This window comes from Canis aureus, chromosome 27, assembly GCF_053574225.1.
Source record: "Canis aureus isolate CA01 chromosome 27, VMU_Caureus_v.1.0, whole genome shotgun sequence".
NCBI lineage: Eukaryota > Metazoa > Chordata > Mammalia > Carnivora > Canidae > Canis > Canis aureus.
Window position 1 is genome coordinate 36,666,261 of NC_135637.1, and position 19,044 is coordinate 36,685,304.

At 39.7% G+C, this 19,044-nt stretch overlaps 1 protein-coding gene and 1 long non-coding RNA gene across 2 annotated transcripts in view; both read right to left on the reverse strand.

Annotated features, from left to right (window-relative positions):
• Positions 1 to 19,044, reverse strand: part of LOC144299281 (uncharacterized) — a 325,504-nt gene that overhangs the window by 256,414 nt on the left and 50,046 nt on the right. The gene's annotated exons all lie outside the window — the stretch shown is intronic.
• Positions 598 to 18,855, reverse strand: LOC144299612 (nebulin-related-anchoring protein-like). The gene is made up of 8 exons (XM_077875009.1): positions 18,778 to 18,855; positions 15,638 to 15,742; positions 14,818 to 14,923; positions 12,674 to 12,989; positions 11,853 to 11,957; positions 10,823 to 10,930; positions 2,808 to 2,915; positions 598 to 738 (listed from the first exon to the last, which is right to left on the reverse strand). Exons 5-8 carry the CDS (start codon positions 11,898 to 11,900, stop codon positions 598 to 600), a joined length of 405 nt encoding a protein of 134 aa, XP_077731135.1. The 5' UTR covers positions 11,901 to 11,957; positions 12,674 to 12,989; positions 14,818 to 14,923; positions 15,638 to 15,742; positions 18,778 to 18,855.

A 19,044-nucleotide genomic window follows, 5' to 3' on the forward strand; every position in this document is an offset into this window, starting at 1 on the left:
TCATTAGGAGAAAGCATTCCTTGAAGCTCTGGGAACCAAGTTTAAATAATTAAAAGAACCCATGATTTCCAGTAGAATGGGCAAAAAATATGAATAAATCTAAAAATATTTCAGGTAAACTAATGAAACACCACAGTGTGGAGACTACTACATTAAGGGAAACTAGTGAGTTTGGAGCATGCTGCTAACCTTTGAAATTAATTTTAAGGAAGTATCCCTGTCATTCTTCAATTGAGAGGCCATGGCAATTTTCATGTTTAGGAAACACACAGCACACGTTCAAGAATCTACGAAAAATTCTGGTAGCACCACCAAGAGTAAAAAATAAAACTTTCTAAATAAGCCTAGCTGTAAGGTAGACATTCAGTAAACTTGGTAAAATGCTAAAGGGAAGTGCTTATTAGGGAGAGTTGCGTTTTCCCAAGGCCTAGGAGGAATGACCAGGCAAAGCTGTGGAAGGCTTTCTCCCCAGAGAACAGCTCATGACTCAGGCACCTCGGCTGGTCCTCTCTGCACAAGCAACAACTTACATCACTCTGCAGGTAGTGGGCTTTCCCGGCTTGGATCACATTGTTCTGGTCAGGAAAGCAAGACCAGTCAGTGGTGCAGATACTGGCGATAATCCACATCACTTGCTAAGGCCTGGCCTTCTTTGGCAGCTTTGATGGACACCATGTCCACTGGGATGGAGATCTTGGCCTTGTGGTTATTGTAGACCTTTTTGTACAGCCTGCCATTCTGCATTTTTTTTTAATTTTTTATTTATTTATGATAGTCACACACAGAGAGAGAGAGAGGCAGAGACACAGGCAGAGGGAGGAACAGGCTCCATGCACCGGGAGCCTGATGTGGGATTCGATCCCAGGTCTCCAGGATCACGCCCTGGGCCAAAGACAGGCACCAAACCGCTGCGCCACCCAGGGATCCCCCATTCTGCATTTTTAACACAGTTGCTGCCCAAGCCAGCTTAGGGTCTTCCTTGGTATTGCGACATCCAATATAATGGCCTTTCTGTTTCTCGTAAGCGGTTTTCCATAGATACTGGTATACGTGAACAAAAAAGAAGAGTCATGTTTCTCAATTCACTTTTTCTAAACAGTCTGCTCCAAGTATGTCCACCTCCCTTACATTAGCCTTTTTTGGGCACTGTTTTTCATGAAGTCCATACTCTAAGATTTAGGATTCCTAACCCATTGGTTTGTCTTCTATGTCTACATGCATGAACACATTATAAGCATTTCTAAGGCAAGAAGTGTTCTTCTGGATAATCCCCAATACAGGCTTATCTAGTGTTTCCCAACCTTGAGTCACTGTCTACTACCTTCACCTTCTGCCACAATCAAGTAGCACCGTACCTCACACTTTAAATTTAATAAACAAAAAAATCTAGTCAATAAACTAAAGTATAAACTTTGAAATAGTTGTATTCTAAAATTTATAATCTCATTTAAATGGAAAAATATATTTCTAGCACATATTAACATATAACTTTTAAAAAAGGCTTGTCCATCCACTGGACAAGAACATCCTGTATGTTTAAAATTCTCACAGGAGAAACTTTATGTATGCTGCACTTCAAGAAACAACAGAACTTTTTGTATTCATTGAATTTTTATAAGTGCTTGTAAATTACATGATTTTGAGATGACAGTGAAAAGAAAATAAAAACCTGCGCTTGGGATCCCTGGGTGGCGCAGCGGTTTGGTGCCTGCCTTTGGCCCAGGGCGTGATCCTGGAGACCCGGGATCGAATCCCACGTCAGGCTCCCGGTGCATGGAGCCTGCTTCTCCCTCTGCCTGTGTCTCTGCCTCTCTCTCTCTCTCTCTCTCTGTGACTATCCTAAATAAATAAATAAAATATAAAAAAAAAAAAAAAAAACCTGCGCTTAAACATAAGAACAACAGAACCAAGCCCGATGCAGAAGGGGCACCAAACTGTTGTACAAGTTATTCTTGGTTTTGCGATTTCAAAGCAAGACACTAATCACGATGATCTCCTTTCTACTTAAGTGTATTAATGGGGAATTAAGCTAAAGATCAGAAAAATATTCACTCCCATATGACATCTATTAGCATTGGTTAAGGCTGGGAAAAAAGGAGCTCTCACATCACTGGCGATCTCCCTGGCGTGCTGAATTGGGATGGCATCTTCCTGCAGGTCATAACCGTTCATCTTGACATCTTCTCAAGCTTGGTTACAATGTTTCTGCAAATGGAGATTGCAATGCCACAGTTAATCTGAAGAGGGAGCCACTGAGTCAGCCTTACTGATGTGTAAGAAAACCTGTTAATAAGTCACATGGAAAATTAGTCTCCTGTTAAGACTTATAAAAGAGGCTGGTTTCATACTGAAATTAAGTTCTAGTAGGTTTTTTAAATGAAATTTAGTAAAGTTCATTCTTTTCAAGAAAGAAATTAGGAGACAGTAAATCAAGTAAAAAATGAGAAAAATAGATAGCGTTTGGCTTTAAAAGGAAAACTCAGTGATGGGCCACTGAAAAGAGAACCAAGTAATACTATACTTGCATATATGTATGTTTTTCTGTGGTGCTTTTGGTGAAAGCAGTGCATGTTTCCTTCCAACAAAGATAAGGACACACATCTCTATTTATAAACACAACGTGCATATGCATATGCGTGCCCGTGTACGTGGGTGCTCACACGTGGCACTTCTCATTAGTTTAAATACTAGAAATCAAAGGAATGGTAGGGAAATGCCTTTTGCTAAATTTCCTCTGGAACATATCAACTTAAGTTTCAGTTAGGCAGAAAATATTGTGTAACGCAAGTGAGCGTGTAGCTCCTTACATCACTGATCTGTACGGCATTGATCTTGGACTGCAGCATCCCTGGGGTGTCCGCTGGCACATTCACATTCGCCTTCTCTCTCTCCCAGGCATCACGACACAATGGCTGCTAAAAACGAAAAACGAGAGATGGTTGATAAGTAAATAGGCCAATTACCGCACGAATAAAATTATAGGGACAGTTAACGGTTCTCTTTGGATGTTCTCAGATATGAATGATATAAATCTAGATCACATTTTGTTTTCATTGTGTGAATTTTCTGGGTTTTTTTTTTTTTTTTTTGGTTGTTGTTGTTGTTGTTAAGTACTCTCCACAGCCAGCATGGAGCCCAACATGGGGCTTGAACTCACGACCTTAAGATCAAGACCCGAGCTGAGATCAAAAATCGAATGCTCAACTGACTGAACCACCCAGGCACCCCTTCATTTCTGTTTTTATTTAAAAGGTGCCAATAATGACTCCAACAAGAAGAATACATTGATGTGTGATAGAATATAACTGGAAAATGAATCCGAAATACAGTAGTAAAATGATCCTTTTTCATCAAGTCACATGTAATCATCTGGCAGGAAAACCTACATTGCAGGTAACTATGATAATCCACATCACTAATCAAATCCTGGCTTTCTTAGCCCAAATAACTATCATGGTATCGAATATTGAGGCCATCCCTGGACTTTTCAATTTCCCTCATGATTGAAAAGCAATAAAAGGTGGCAGTTCTGTGATCATGGTATTACCTGGGAGACTTGCATTACAAGCAAGACCTCAAAATGTATTCAAGAATGGGTATCCGAGTCTGCAGGATATAAAGATGCCGACCGCATCTATGTCAAAGTGTCATCTAGGTAACTGAACTGTAGATACCATTAACTTATTGACTACGAAAGTGTATCTGGATACATGAATGTTCAAGGTTCTAATCCTGGTAGTAGCAACTTAAATGTCACACAATTCTTATGGAGACTTCTTCAACACGTCCGAACACATCATCAACCCCACTCACCTCACTGATCTGTATAGCACTGATCTTTGCCTGGATGACTTCAGGGGTATCAACAATGCTGGTGAATTTGAAGTCCTCCGGCTTTATACAACCTCTCATTCAAGAGGTTCTTGAATGGGCATTCTTCACTCTCATCACTTCCACAGAACCCTCTGGCCACCATCCTATACCCTTCAAACGTTCCAGGTCTGATCTGTACATGTTCCGTATGAAGGAAAGGACCACAGAGTTCAAAGGAGTCAAGTCTGCTCACTGTATCACCATGATGCCAGCAGGCCACACACTACCTCTATTTAAACTAGCTGGGTGGCCAGTCCCATGGAATGGAAGGATCAACAGTAAATATTAATATTTGGTGTTACATCTCTGACACACATCTCTGGGAGAAGTTCACATAATCCTACAGGAATTGGAGCAGGGCTGACAAGTGACCCATGTGGAATGACAGCAATGGCACATTGTTTTGTTTTTATACAAGGTTGACCATCTGCGCTCACCACTTGAAATCTGCCTTTTTTGCACTACTGAGAATCACATCTGTAAGAACTTGAGAGAATAAGGTCTTCAGAGGCATATATAACGAGGAAAAATATATACTTCTACCTGTATACACCACTCTATCTATAAATGTATGTACCAGATAAACTTAAAATCCAACATTTCCTTACGTTTATATTTGTTTCTGAAATTTAGATATTTCATCATGCAACCGTAATGGGTTAAAAACAAAACAGTTGGAAGGAATAGGTATCATGATGACACTAAACGCGTGTCTTTCAATAGTAACTCTGAACGTGAATGGGCTTAATGACCCCATCAAAAGGCACAGGGTTTCAGACTGGATGAAAAATCAGGACCCATCTATTTTCTGTCTACAAGAGACCCATTTTAGACAGAAGGACACCTACAGCCTGAAAATAAAAGGTTGGAGAACCATTTACCATTCGAATGGTCCTCAAAAGAAAGCAGGGGTAGCCATCCTTATGTCAGATAAACTGAAATTTATCCTGAAGACTGTAGTGAGAGATGAAGAGGGACACTATATCATACTTAACGGATCTATCCAAGAAGAGGACTTAACAATCATCAACATATATGCCCCGAATGTGGGAGCTGCCAAGTATATCAATCAATTAATAACCAAAGTTAAGACAAACTTAGATAATCATACACTTATACTTGGTGACTTCAGTATAGTGCTTTGTACACTCGATAGGTCTTCTAAAAACAACATCTTCAAAGAAACGAGAGCTTTAAATGATACACTGGACCAGATGGATTTCACAGATATCTACAGAACTTTATGTCCAAACGCAACTGAATACACATTCTTCTCAAGTGCACATGGAACTTTCTCCAGAATAGACCACATACTGGGTCACAAATCAGGTCTGAACCGATACCAAAAGATTGGGATCGTCCCCTGCGTATCTCAGACCGTAATGCCTTGAAATTAGAACTAAATCACAACAAGAAGTTTGGAAGGATTTCAAACACGTGGAGGTTAAGGACCATCCTGCTACAAGATGAAAGGATCCACCAGGAAATTAAGGAAGAATTAAAAGAATTCATGGAAACTAATGAGAATGAAGATAAAACTATTCAAAATCTTTGGGATATAGCAAAAGCAATCCTGAGGGCGAGACACATCGCAATACAAGTAGCCCAAAAACTGGAAAGAGCTCAAATACAAAAGTTAACCTTACACCTAAGGACCTAGAGAAGAAAGAGCAAATAGATCCTACACCCAGCAGAAGACGAGAGTTAACAAAGATACGAACAGAACTCAAGGAAATCGAGACCAGAAGACCTGTGGAACAGATCAACAAAACCAGGAGTTGGTTCTTTGAAAGAATTAGTAAGATAGATAAACCATTAGCCAACCTTATAAAAAAGAAGAGAGAGAGGACTCAAATTAATAAAATCGTGAATGAGAAAAGAGAAATCACTACCAACACCAAGGAAATACAAACAATTTTAAAAACATATTATGAGCGCCATACGCCAATAAATTCGGCAATCTAGAAGAAACGGACGTATTACTGGAAAGCCACAAACTACCAAAACTGGAAATGGAAGAAATAGGAAACCTGAACAGGCCAATAACCAGGGAGGAAATTGAAGCAGTCATCAAAAACCTCCCAAGACACAAAAGTCCAGGGCCAGATGGCTTTCCAGGGGAATTCTATCAAACGTTTAAAGAAGAAACCTTACCTATTCTACTAAACCTGTTTGGAAAGATAGAAAGAGATGGAGTACTTCCAAACTCGTTCGTTCTATGAGGCCAGCATCACCTTAATTCCAAAACCAGACAAAGAACCCACCAAACAGGAGAGTTGTAGACCAATATCCCTGATGAACATGGATGAAAAAATTCTCAACAAGATACTAGCCAATAGGATCCAACAGTACATTAAGAAGATTATTCAGCGTGACCAAGTGGGGTTTATCCCCGGGATGCAAGGCCGGTTCGACGCTCATAACACAATCAATGTGATTCATCATATCAGCAAGAGAAAAAACAAGAACCATATGATCTTTTCAATAAACGTAGAGAAAGCATTTGACAAAATACAGCATCCATTCTGATCAAAACTCTTCAGAGTGTAGGGAGAGAGGGAACTTTCCTCGACATCTTAAAAGCCATCTATGAAAAGCCCACAGCACATATCATTATCAATGGGGAAGCACTGGGAGCCTTTCCCCTAAGATCAGGAACAAGACAGGGATGTCCACTCTCACCACTGCTATTCAACATAGTCCTAGAAGTCCTAGCCTCAGCAATCAGACAACAAAAAGACAGAAAAGGCATTCAAATTGGCAAAGAAGAAGTCAAACTCTCCCTCTTCGCCGATGACATGATACTCTACATAGAAAACCCAAACGTCTCCACCCCAAGATTGCTAGAACTCATACAGCAATTTGGCAGTGTGGCAGGATACACAATCAATGCCCAGAAATCAGTGGTATTTCTAGACACTAACAATGAGACTGAAGAAAGAGAAATTAAGGAGTCAATCCCCTTTACAATTGCTCCCAAAAGCATAAGTTACCTAGGAATAAACCTAACCAAAGAGGTAAAGGATCTATACCCTAAAAACTACAGACCACTCCTGAAGGAAATTGAGAAAGACAAAGGAGATGGAAAATTATTCCATGCTCATGGATAGGAAGAATTAATATTGTGAAAATGTCAATGTTACCCAGGGCCATTACCACGTTTCATGCAATCCCTTTCAAAATACCATGGACTTTCTTCAGAGAGTTGGAACAAATTATTTTAAGATTTGTGTGGAATCAGAAGAGACCCCGAATACCTAGGGGAATTAAAAAAAAAAAAAGAAAGCCAGGGCTGGGGCATCACAATGCCAGATTTCAGGTTGTACTACAAAGCTGTGGTCATGAAGACAGTGTGGTCCTGGCACAAAAACAGACACAGATCAATGGAACAGAATAGGGAATCCAGAAGTGGACCCTCAACTTTATGGTCAACTAATATTCAACAAAGGAGGAAAGACTATCCACTGGAAGTAAGATGGTCTCTTCAATAAATGGTGCTGGGAAAATTGGACATCCACATGCAGAAGAATGAAACTAGACCACTCTCTTGCACCATACACAAAGATAAACTCAAAACAGATGAAAGATCTAAATGTGAGACAAGATTCCATCACAATCCTACAGAACATGGGCAACACCCTTTTTTAACTCGACCACAGCGACTTCTTGCAAGATACATCCACGAAGGCAAGAGAAACAAAAGCAAAAGTGAACTATTGGGACTTCATCAAGGTAAGAAGCTTTTGCACAGCAAAGGATACAGTCCACAAAACTCAAAGACAACCTACAGAATGGGAGAAGATATTTGCAAATGACGTATCAGATAAAGGGCTAGTTTCCCAGATCTATAAAGAACTTCTTAAACTCAACAGCAAAGAAACAAACAATCCAATCATGAAATGGGCAAAACACAGGAACAGAAATCTCACAGAGGAAGACACAGACATGGCCAACCAGTACATGAGAAAATGCTCCACATAACTTGCCATCAGGAAAATACAAATCAAAACCACAATGAGATACCACCTCACATCAGTGAGTAAGGGGAAAATTGACAAGACAGGAAATCACGAATGTGGGAGAGTATATGGAGAAAGGGAACAATCCTGCACTATTGGTTCGAATGAGAACTGGTGCAGCCACTCTGGAAAACTGGGTGGAGGTTCCTCAAAGAGTTAAAAACATATCTGCCCTATGACCCAGCAATTGCACTGCTGGGGATTTACCCCAAAGATACAGATGCAGTGAAATTCCGGGAACCCTGCACCCCGATGATTATAGCAGCAATGTCCACAATACCAAACTGTGGAAGGAGCCTCGGTGTCCATCAAAAGATGAATGGATAAAGATGTGGTTTATGTATACAATGGAATATTTCTCAGCCATTAGAAACGGAAGTACCCAACATTTGCTTCGACGTGGATGGAACTGGATGGTGTTATGCTGAGTGAAGTAAGTCAGTCGGAGAAGGAGAAACATTATATGGTCTCATTCATTTGGGGAATATGAAAAATAGCGAAAGGGAATAAAGGGGAAAGGAGAAAAAAAAGTGGGAAATATCAGAAAGGGAGACAGAACATGAAAGACTCCTCACTCTGGGAAATGTGAACTAGGGGTTGTCGAAGAGGAGGATGGCGGGGGGTGGGTATGACTGGGTGACTGATGGGCACTGAGGTGGGCACTTGACGGGATGAGCACTGGGTGTTCCTCTGTATGTTGACAAATTGAACACCAATAAAAAATAAAATTATTATTAAACAAAAGGAAAAAGAAACAATTGGGACTGAAATTTTCTACCTAATTACATAGAGTAAGAGAGATTTTCTTTGTCTTAAGAAAAAAGAATTGCCCCATAAGGAATCCTCCATAAAACAATGTTCCAAATGATTCTTTTACCATGAAATATACAGATTATGTAAGGTTCTATTAAAATCACCACTTAAATTATATCCCTAGGTAGTACACCGTGACACTATTCACAGAGACACACGTCTCCCCCAAGAGTCTGGTGACAAATACATGCACATCACTCTGCAGTTCGTAGGCCTTATTAGCCTGCCAGATCACATCATTCTGTCCTGTCAAACATGTCCGCTGGTGCAGATAATTACAATGATCAATATCACTAACCAGGACCTAGCACTTCTTAGCCTGAACAAGTGACATCATGTCCAATGGTGTATTGGGAATTCTTTCAGACTTCTCATAAGCTTTCTTGTATTTTCTGTCACTCTGGATCTTGGCAGTGTGTATAGACCATACCAATTTGGGGTCATCTTGTAGGGTGCGGAAACCCACGTGGTGGCCCAGTTGCTTATGCTAACCTTCTTTGTACTTGTACTAAAGTGGTGAAAAATCAGATAAACAGATATATGAAAATAATGTAGTACGGTCTTTTGAACAAATGTTTTCCGAATATTGGCAGTCATTTTATATTTCAGTTCACTCTGAGCAAAATAGAGCTATTTTAGGTAGTTTGATAGAGAATGGGAATAAATCAGGAGGGCAATAGGATGGTGAATAAGAGTCATTACAAAAAATTATAGCTGACATTTACTGAGCAATGACTATATATGCCAGACACTATTATGAGTGCTTCATATGTATCAGGCTGATCCGTGTGAAACTGCTGTGTTTTTTAGCAAAAAATAGTTGAGTAGTAGCAACTACAATCCCATTTAATCTTCCCAACATCTCTGTGAAGTGCATGCTATTATTATTACATTTTTCAGATGTGGAAAATAAGACACAGTGGGTGTAATCATGGGTCTCCAAAGGCCGCCTGAATGGTGGAACATTAATAAATTATCTGGTCCCCCAAGAGGACTAACAATACCTCAGTAGGAAAAAGTTATTTGTGTGGTTTGGGAGACAGGTAAAAATGGCGCATATTTCACAGGAATGGAAAGCAAGGTGATTGGTTTGAATTAGATGACAACAAAAGCCCTGGAACAAGAGTTTCCATCTTGTTCAGACTTGTCCTAAAAGTGTCTTAGGACTAGACTAAGGTAATATCTTTTCTATATTTGGATAACATAGAAAAGTTTGGACAAAAGGGAGGGAGAGACACCTGGGAATAAGGCAGATCCTATAGACTGGCTACTGTATTTAGAGACAAAAATGAGAAATAAGAGGGAAGAAACAGGTGGATACACAAGATAAAAAATAGAGAAGAGCCCAGATAAAGGGAACAGGATTGCTTAAAGATTTGGAGCTGAGGGTGGGAGGTAGGGAGCTTGGTAGGATAATTATTTTGACTAAGTTTTTAAATTACTATTAAATGAACTTCAAAAGGTTGCTGAGAGCATTATACATAAGCCTCCAGTATAAAATCTTATGTATAGAATGTGATTTCGGTCTTGTCTGATATGAAACTTTCAACTGTGATCTAGATTTATGGAGAATGTCATAAATATTTGGGGGATAAAATGACACTGGTCAATAATCAAATAGATTGTTTCCTGAATTTTTCCCAAGAATTCTGCATAGATTCTTCATGTTTTTTTTTTCACTTCTACTTGGAAACAACCAAGAAGTTATACATATACCTCATCTATGCTAACCTTAATGTGCTTCATTCGGTTTTAATGTTTTTATTGTTTTGAAGATGTATCTGACAGGGAGAGAGAATGAGAGAGAGCATGAACACAGGCAGGAGGAGCAGCAGGCAGAGGGAGAGGGAGAAGCAGGCTCCTCATTGAGCACAAAACCTGACATGGGGCTTGATCCCAAGACCCTGAGATCATGACCTGAGCTGAAGGGAGATGCTTAACTGACTGAGCCACCCAGGTGTCCCCATTCTAATGTTTTTAAATAGAGAAAGTCTTTAGTTAGTGCAAAACAAAATAAAATTGTTTACATAGATTTTTTAACCCCCCTCGTCGATTGTTAAAAACACTACTGTGTTCGTTACAAGAAAAGCTAAACCACAAGGAAATAGAGGCCATACCTCACTGGAAATATCTCTGGAGTCTTTGGCTTGCTTGATTTCAATGGCATCTGCTTTGAAGTCATAGCCTTTCTGCTTGGTCTCATTCCAGTCTTTTTGGTAAAATTTCTGTTGAGGGAAAACTCAGGTTTGTTTACAAACATTGAAAATAAGTGAATACTCCAAGTACTCAAAATATGAATATGACAAAATGTGAATGAAGACAGGATAAGGAAAAACAGGGATTTCTGAGTTCCTCTGGTTGTTGGCTATTTCCTTAATGGAGTGCAGGATACTTCTGACTAAGATTTTAAAGCTAAACATCTAGACCTAGTAAATGTTTGAATGCTTGTCTTCATCACAATATGGTACACATCTGAAAATACCGCAACACGCAAAACATGGAAACTAAGAATCAACTGTGAAGCTAGAAAAGCTTCATCAAGGTCTCATGTAAGGTCCGGTAAGATATTTTTTTTCCTAATGTTGCCTTTTGACTTTTCAGAGGTCCCTGCTCAAGGGACATGACATAGATATGTTATCGTTTAGATATGATCTTAATAATTTAAAATCTTTTAACTTTCTGATGTGGAAAATAAGACACAAAGCTAATGGCTTTGTAATATCAAACAAGAATGCTCTGGATCAATCAAAAATTTATAAAGATAAAGGAGACTGTCACCTCATACTCCCTCAAGTAAGAGAAATTCAACTAGGTATTTCAATATTCTCTATTAATATATGATGAAACTGAGCTGTGAACATTGGATATCGAACAATGCTTTCAAGATTGAAAGGAAGACACCGATAGAATACAGATATCCCAACTCTTTGTAGTCCTGGGACCCAGCCATGTATTTAAACTAACATTTAAAAGGGAGAATTTCATTCATACTGCATTAGGAATAGAAAGCTAAAGAAAAAATGTTTAGCACCAAAAGCTGTACACATTTCTAAGATAGGTAATTTGTCCATTTCATTATACCACACTCCCAAAGCTGACATATATTATCCTATGAAGGTATTTTCAATTCGTATTTATGCCTCTTACATTGCTGATTTGCAGGGCATTTATAGGGGCCTGCAGCATGCCTGGCATGTCAGAAGGAATGGTGATGTTGGTTTTATCTTTATTCCATGCATCTTGATATAGTTTCTGTGGAGAGAAGGGAAATGTTATTTGAGTAGTGGATATAGACAATAAATTGGGCTTTCATTGTGATTTCACTGAAAACCCCACAACTTTGAATTTCATCCATGACAGTCCCCCTAGGCTATTCCTGGGGAGAGACATTTCGGCTGGGGAAAGACATCTTCATTGAGTGACAATAAATGGACGCCATATCTTTCCTTACAGAGGATGATTCTTACAGAAATCTGGTTCCTGCAGAAGGAAATGCCCTGAATATTAAATAGCCTCCACATGCAGCTCTCCATGAATCATGCTACAATCACAAAACCTCCCTGGTTCATTTAAGATGACTCACCACATAGATTAACATGCATGAGAATGTGAGTTTTAGTTAAAAAAAGAAAAAAACTTTCCTGAATTCAGAAAGAGTAGAGAATACTATTTATCATTCTACATGTCACCAATGAAATGGGTCTGCCAAGAGTGACCATGCCCTCTTGCTGGGAATCAAGGTGGTTTATATACTTAGTGGAATATGGTTTTACCTTTGGCCTGTGAGTTAATAAAGACACTGTCAGTGACTGTAACAGGAGAACACAAAGCCAGCAAAAACCCTGATCATCTACCATGCTTTTTGGTAAAGGTGCATTTCTCAAATATCTTCCTGTATTGTGAAGCCTACTAAGACAGGAAGAGAATCACCCCTGAAGTGCCAACATTCCTGGGCCTGTCACACTCACATCGCTCTGAATTTGATTCACATTCCTGGTGTGCTTGCTTGAGACTCATGGCATCGGGTAGGTACATGTAATGGTGTACGGGCTGTTTGTAGTTGATATCGCTGACAACATCCCGGGACAACTTCGCAGCTGTAATGCTAAGCATGTCCCCAGGGGTATGGTAGCTCATTTTGACGTTCTCATAGTTCCTCTTGTGTTCATGATCCGACTACAGTTTTGCCACATTCATGTAATGGACCAGCGTGGGATCATCCTGAAGGCTTCTAAAACCCACATGCTTTCCCTCTGACTTCTCATAAGCTTCCTTGTATTTATACTGCGAAGGTAAAATTTGGTTAGCAAAGTCCTCGGCGTTGATAACATTAGGTATAGCAAGAATAGCCACACACAAAGGCACTTTGACACTGTGACTTTCTGGAAGACTACAAGAAATCCAAACCATACCTGCCCACTCCTATGTGCCCCAGAATATTCAGAGTGAAAACAGTTATTTCCAACACTGCTGGGATAGAAATAGGTAGGTATCATGATAAATTCAGGACCAGTTTTTTTCTTTGCTATAAATCCTACAAATGCTTTTGTATGTCGGACTTCACTTAAACAACCCATCTGAATGTTCATCCTTAATGCAACAAGACATTCCAAACATAAGGCCAGTACCTCTTGGTTTCCTAGGGTTGTGAATTTTCCCAATCCAATATGGCACCACCACCACAGAATGTTATCATACATCACAGGACGTTAGAAATTAGTGTGAAAACCTTCCATTTACTGCTCCCATTGACTGAGTGATACGTATGCAACTGACGCAGAAGAAAATCCAAAGAACTCTGTGAGTTCACACACAGTTTTTCTTGGGAGTAGGGGGTGGAAAACTTTACTATGTTGTCTCAGGCTGCTGGAGTAAGGTTAGAACAAACCCCTCTTCTTTCTAGGGGGCATCAATTTAGATACTGCATAAGCAGGTAGCCAGGCCTTTTCCCCCCCCCCCATTTCTCGGCAGCCACTTTCCAAGCCCCCTGCTGAAGCAGCTGCCGATGAGTTCAGGAACAGGAAGGGCAGGAATGGCTGGGAGCTTCCCCTGGCAGTAAAAACCTCAGCACAATGCTCCACAGCCCAAGCTCTCTCACTGCTGGACCCAGCAATGGTGTATAGATAGAGTTGTACGGTAGGTAACAGGTCAAAACCTCAATTTTTATAGAAGAGAACTCAAATCCACTTAAATTCTGCAGAAACTCTGCTCGTGCCATTTATGCACTGATTTATAAACAAGAGCTTAGCATGCACTGATTTATAAACAAGAGCTCAGCAGACAAAAGGGTCACTGAGACATTTCTAGGTATGTTAGAAAGAGCCCTGCACAAGGCCTTAAAGAATGATAAAGTCACATTTAGACTTTCATTTTGTCCTTAACCGAGAAATGTACTTCCTCGTGGTGTGCACATCTTTGAGGGACGCATTTTCAGGGACCTCTAAGGAAAGCTGTAGAATTCTTCCATCCTGAGCTCCCCTGTGGACTGCACACATGGGCATCTTATTTCTTCTCCTTTCCCAAACCGTAACTGTAGCCCTCAGAATAGTAGGTGACAGTGAAGTCTACGGGGCATGTGTGCTGTTTGACATTTTTGATCTGCAATGATAAGAAGTGGAAGTGTATACTTTTCCTATTGCAGATGAAATGGCATTGATTTACATACATGAAAATTAAATTCAAGAAAAATGGACCACACCTTTACCCATTTGGTTTACAAAATCCTTACATTTTATACATCATCTTTTCAATCTTCTTAATACAATTATTATGCAGGCAGTCATTTGAATTTAATGTGTTACTGTCAGGGAGGGTGTTCTCACTGAAAATTAATGTAGGCTGTCAAGGAAATGTGTCACTAGGGGTAATCTGGCCTACGAATCAGGGGAGAAAGTGGTTGTCAGATTTACGATAGCTCTACCAAGTGGGGTCAATGGAAAAGAATCACGGAATTTTGAAAAAATGACAGCTCCTCAAAACAGTATCTTGTGGAGAATTTCAACGTCATTAACTCGACATATTGTTTTCAATGTGGCAACATTTAGACAAGCACACATTTGATTAGTTTTTTAAAAGGCAATGCACCCACATTTCACCAAAAATGTTTACTCACATCACTGGCAATGTTTCTGGATGCTTTGGCTGCAGTGATGTGCAGCCTCACCTAGCGCATTGTTGCCCTTGGCTATTAAATCATGCCAGTCCCGTTTGTAGCAGACCTGAGGTATGAGGGAAAGAAGGAGGTCAGCATGCTGTACATGGATCAGCTGAAGTGAGTCCCCAATTGCTGGGACTGTTTCGTTCGTTTCCAGATATAAGCTAAAGGAATCTTCTACAGTACATTTTATTTTGGGAAGTCACATTAGCAAAACATTACACCTTGTGTAGCATGACATTACAGGATGCTGCACCAATTATACACCCAAACCTGGTTTGAGTACAGAGCAAAGCAGGATACTGAGAAACTGGAGTGGATCTGGAAGAGAGGAATAAAGGTTCTTTCTGGAAACCTTGGCGTGTGAGGACCAACTAGAGAAAATGAAGTTGTCCACTCTTATGGAAGGAAGGTCAAGGGAAGACCTGGTGGTTAGCTTTAGAAATTTCAGGTCTGCTGTAATAAAAGGATTTCATTCATTCTTATTTTTCTGCAGGATAATAACTCTCTCCACTTGCAAAATGAGGAAAACCAACTCGAAGTTTGAGAGGAATAGATGTTGGGCTCCACGTAAGGGAGAATGTCACATCCTTTTGGAATTATCCTGCCCTGGAAGAGGCCGACTTAAGAGGCAGAGAGCCATCGTCATGAGATAGGCTCCATCCAGTGTGTGTGTGGGAAACCAACCTAAATAGTTATCAAGGCCCCATCCTACTCTGAGATTCTATTACTGTACCACCTTGTCTGGGTTTCACACCCCATTGAAAACCCTACTTACGTCACTCATATTGTAAGCATTGCACTTGGCCTAGAGAAACAGAGGAAGATCAGGACTCATAGTGTATTTATGTTTCACATCTTCTCCTTTAGCTTTGTAGAAGATCTGCAATACGCAATCACAAAAATAACATGTATCACAGAGAGTACAAAAAAAAATGCTTAAAGTGAACACCAATAAAAAATAAATTAAAAAATAAAAAATAAAAAAAGGAGTATTTGGAATAAATCATGAAAGGAACTACAATGGAAAGGATGGAAACTGAGTGTGTGGGGGGGAAGTTAGAGAAAAATACAAATCATGAGAGACTCCAAACTCTACGAAACAAATAAAGGGTTGCCGATGGGGAGGTGGGTGGGGGGATGGGGTAACTGGGTAACAAGCATTAAGTAGGGCAGTGGTGAGATGAGCTCTGTATGTTATACCCTATGCTAACATATTGGATTTAAATAAAGTATGTTTTAAAATAAAAGAAAAAATATTCCAAAGGAAAAAGTTCTAGGTATACTAGAAGATGTCTTCAAATGTCTTTTGAAGTCATTTATCAGAAATCCTTCCAATGTTATGAGCCACTAAAATACTCTCAATAGCTTGTGTTTTCACACCCCACACACTGACCTCTTCCCACAAAACTCCCCAAAATCCTCAAAAATCAGCAATTAAAATTGTCATCTTACATTTGCCAAAGGGCAAACATTACTTTGCTGTTATCTTCTAAAAATAAAGTTGTTAAAAGCAAAATAAAATGCTTCAATTGTACACTTAAAGGAGTTATTCCCAGCACAGTCCCTCTACTACTTCTATTGTTAAAAATCAAAGGTATTCTCCTATTTTTAAAAAAGTCAAGCATTTTTGTCATTTTCAGAAAGACCTAAAAACTCCGTGTATTAAAATAGACAGAAAAGTAGAAAACAGTGATCTTTGATGGCTAGAGATGAATGGAAATCATTTCAAATGCAAAACCCTAATTTGAATAAATGGAGTTTACCAAAGTCAGAAAAGTCCAATCTTTGCTAGTGGAGTAAACCGGTCTTGTTTTTGTTTTGGGTTTTTGATTCTTAGAAAATGGCATTTAGAATGAGACTTTCACTTCTGCTAAAAAAAAAAAAAAAAACTTTCCAATTACAATTGTAGCACTAAAACCATATAATAATTTCCTCATGCTATGAGGGCGCTTCTACATAAACCCAGTGTACTTAAGAGGTTTACCATTTCATACTTACCCTATGTTATCCTTTTACAGATGTCAGGAAGACAGCTAGGTCCAGGATGTAGAACTTAGATTGTATCCTCCTCTTGGTAATAGAAAAGAAATTGCTTGATTTCTAAAATCTAAAATACAACTGGAACCACTAGATTTCCAGTCTCTTGACTGTCATTTATCACATAAACCTTTAAGCAGATTATCACATGTAAACTGTTGTCTATGTATCACAAAGTCTAAAGAGGCTGATATCTATTTGAATTCTCAAATCCTAAATAATTTCTTCTAGGCATCCAAGAGCTAACGTTATTCCCTCACTGCCTTTAGAAACCATAGCTAGGCATTCACAGAGTCTCACCGATTCTACCCTCTACACATCTCTTCTGCCATTGCTAGTGCTTTAGTTGAAGTCCAAAGGAGTCTTCTGCTAGGTTTCTGTAAGCGCTTTTAATCCATCTTCTTACCTCCATCTCTTCCCTCATCAATGCCATCTCAGCACTCTTGGTCAGAAGTATCTTTTAGAACACAGATCTGATAATCCAACTCCATGGATTAAGATCTTCAACACCTCCCATTACCTACCCCACAATCTCCAGAGTATAAGCACACAAGATCCTCAATGATCACATAATAATCCCGAACCCTTCACCGTCCTTCCAGTTCATTAGCTCTTGTTGGTCATCATGATTTTTTCTTTCACCAGGAATGCACCCTTCCCTTATTTGCCAGGGAAGCCTTGGTGGGGGGTTACCCTCTTCTCTTGTACTTGGCACATACCTCTCCTGTAGCATTCACCTCTTGGTGTGGCAATGCTCTGGTTCCATCCATGCCTTTGTCTTACACTCTTATATCCTTGTCATCTCCTATCTATCTCACCACTCATCATCTATGGCGTCTTTATAGCATCAGCATATAATACAATGCCCGGCTCAGGGAAGGAGTTCAAAAACGTTCATTCAATGGATTAATAAATAAATGCTTTCCATGTCCCTTTAGTTCTTCTACACACTAAGCTTCCCTTTAGGTCTGACCTTAGCCAGGTCATACACATCGCTCATGGACAGCCAGGCAAATAACATACTAATCTCCAAGACCTAAGTTTTCTTTTTTTTAAATTTTTAATTTATTTATGATAGTCACAGAGAGAGAGAGAGAGAGAGAGAGAGAGAGGCAGAGACACAGGCAGAGGGAGAAGCAGGGTCCATGCACCGGGAGCCTGATGTGGGACTCGATCCTGGGTCTCCAGGATCACGCCCTGGGCCAAAGGCAGGCGCCAAACCGCTGCGCCACCCGGGGATCCCCAAGACCTAAGTTTTCAAAAGCCTCTATAATATTTGTGTATGATGAATTCTGAGAAGTAAAACCATATACGCATGTGAGTTATTTCCCTGTACTAGTATTTTATATACGAACAGCAAATATATGCAACTTAATATGGATCTGAAGGTGATGAGTTTGTTAAAGTGTCTGGAATTCAAGTTTAAATTTTGTGTGTGTATATACAGGTGTAGTACAAGAGTAGAACTTTTTCATCACAACAAATTTATCCCATAACACAGTATTTCAAAGGCAGCTAAAAAGGAAGATGTTATAAAAAGGAAGATAAATAGTAATATAGAAGAAAAAGAAAATGTTAGTGCCCAAACTAAAAATAATTGTTGTGGTTGTTCTTGTTTGTATTCCTAATGGAGCCCAATGCAGGGCTTGAACTCATGACTCTGGGATTAAGACCTGATCTGAGATAGCAAGAGTCTGACACTTAACCAACTCAGCCACTCAGTCAGGTGACCCCCAAACTAAAAATAATTGTAATTGTAATTTTAAAATACATGAAGTAAAAGGAAAATTAATGGCTCAGAAGAATTAAACTTTTGAGCTGCTATTTATTTTGTTGAAGCCTCCTCCCTCCATTCTTGGCCCCCTCTTTTGTACTTACATCACTGACTTGCTTTGTGTTCTGTTTTGCCTGGACCATAACTGGGGAGTCCACGGTGCTGGTAAATTTGAGGGTGTCTGGATGCTGCCTGTACTTCTTTTCATCCAGGGCATCACCTGCTTTCTTAACGTTTTCTACATCTAGACTGCCAATAGGTATCCAGCCTATGCGTTTCATCCAGGTGTTGTAGTCTTCCTTGCAGGCATTCTATTGCAAAGGGAAAAAAAAGGAGTAAGTGCCCCAAGCAGTGGGTTCTCATGCACTTTC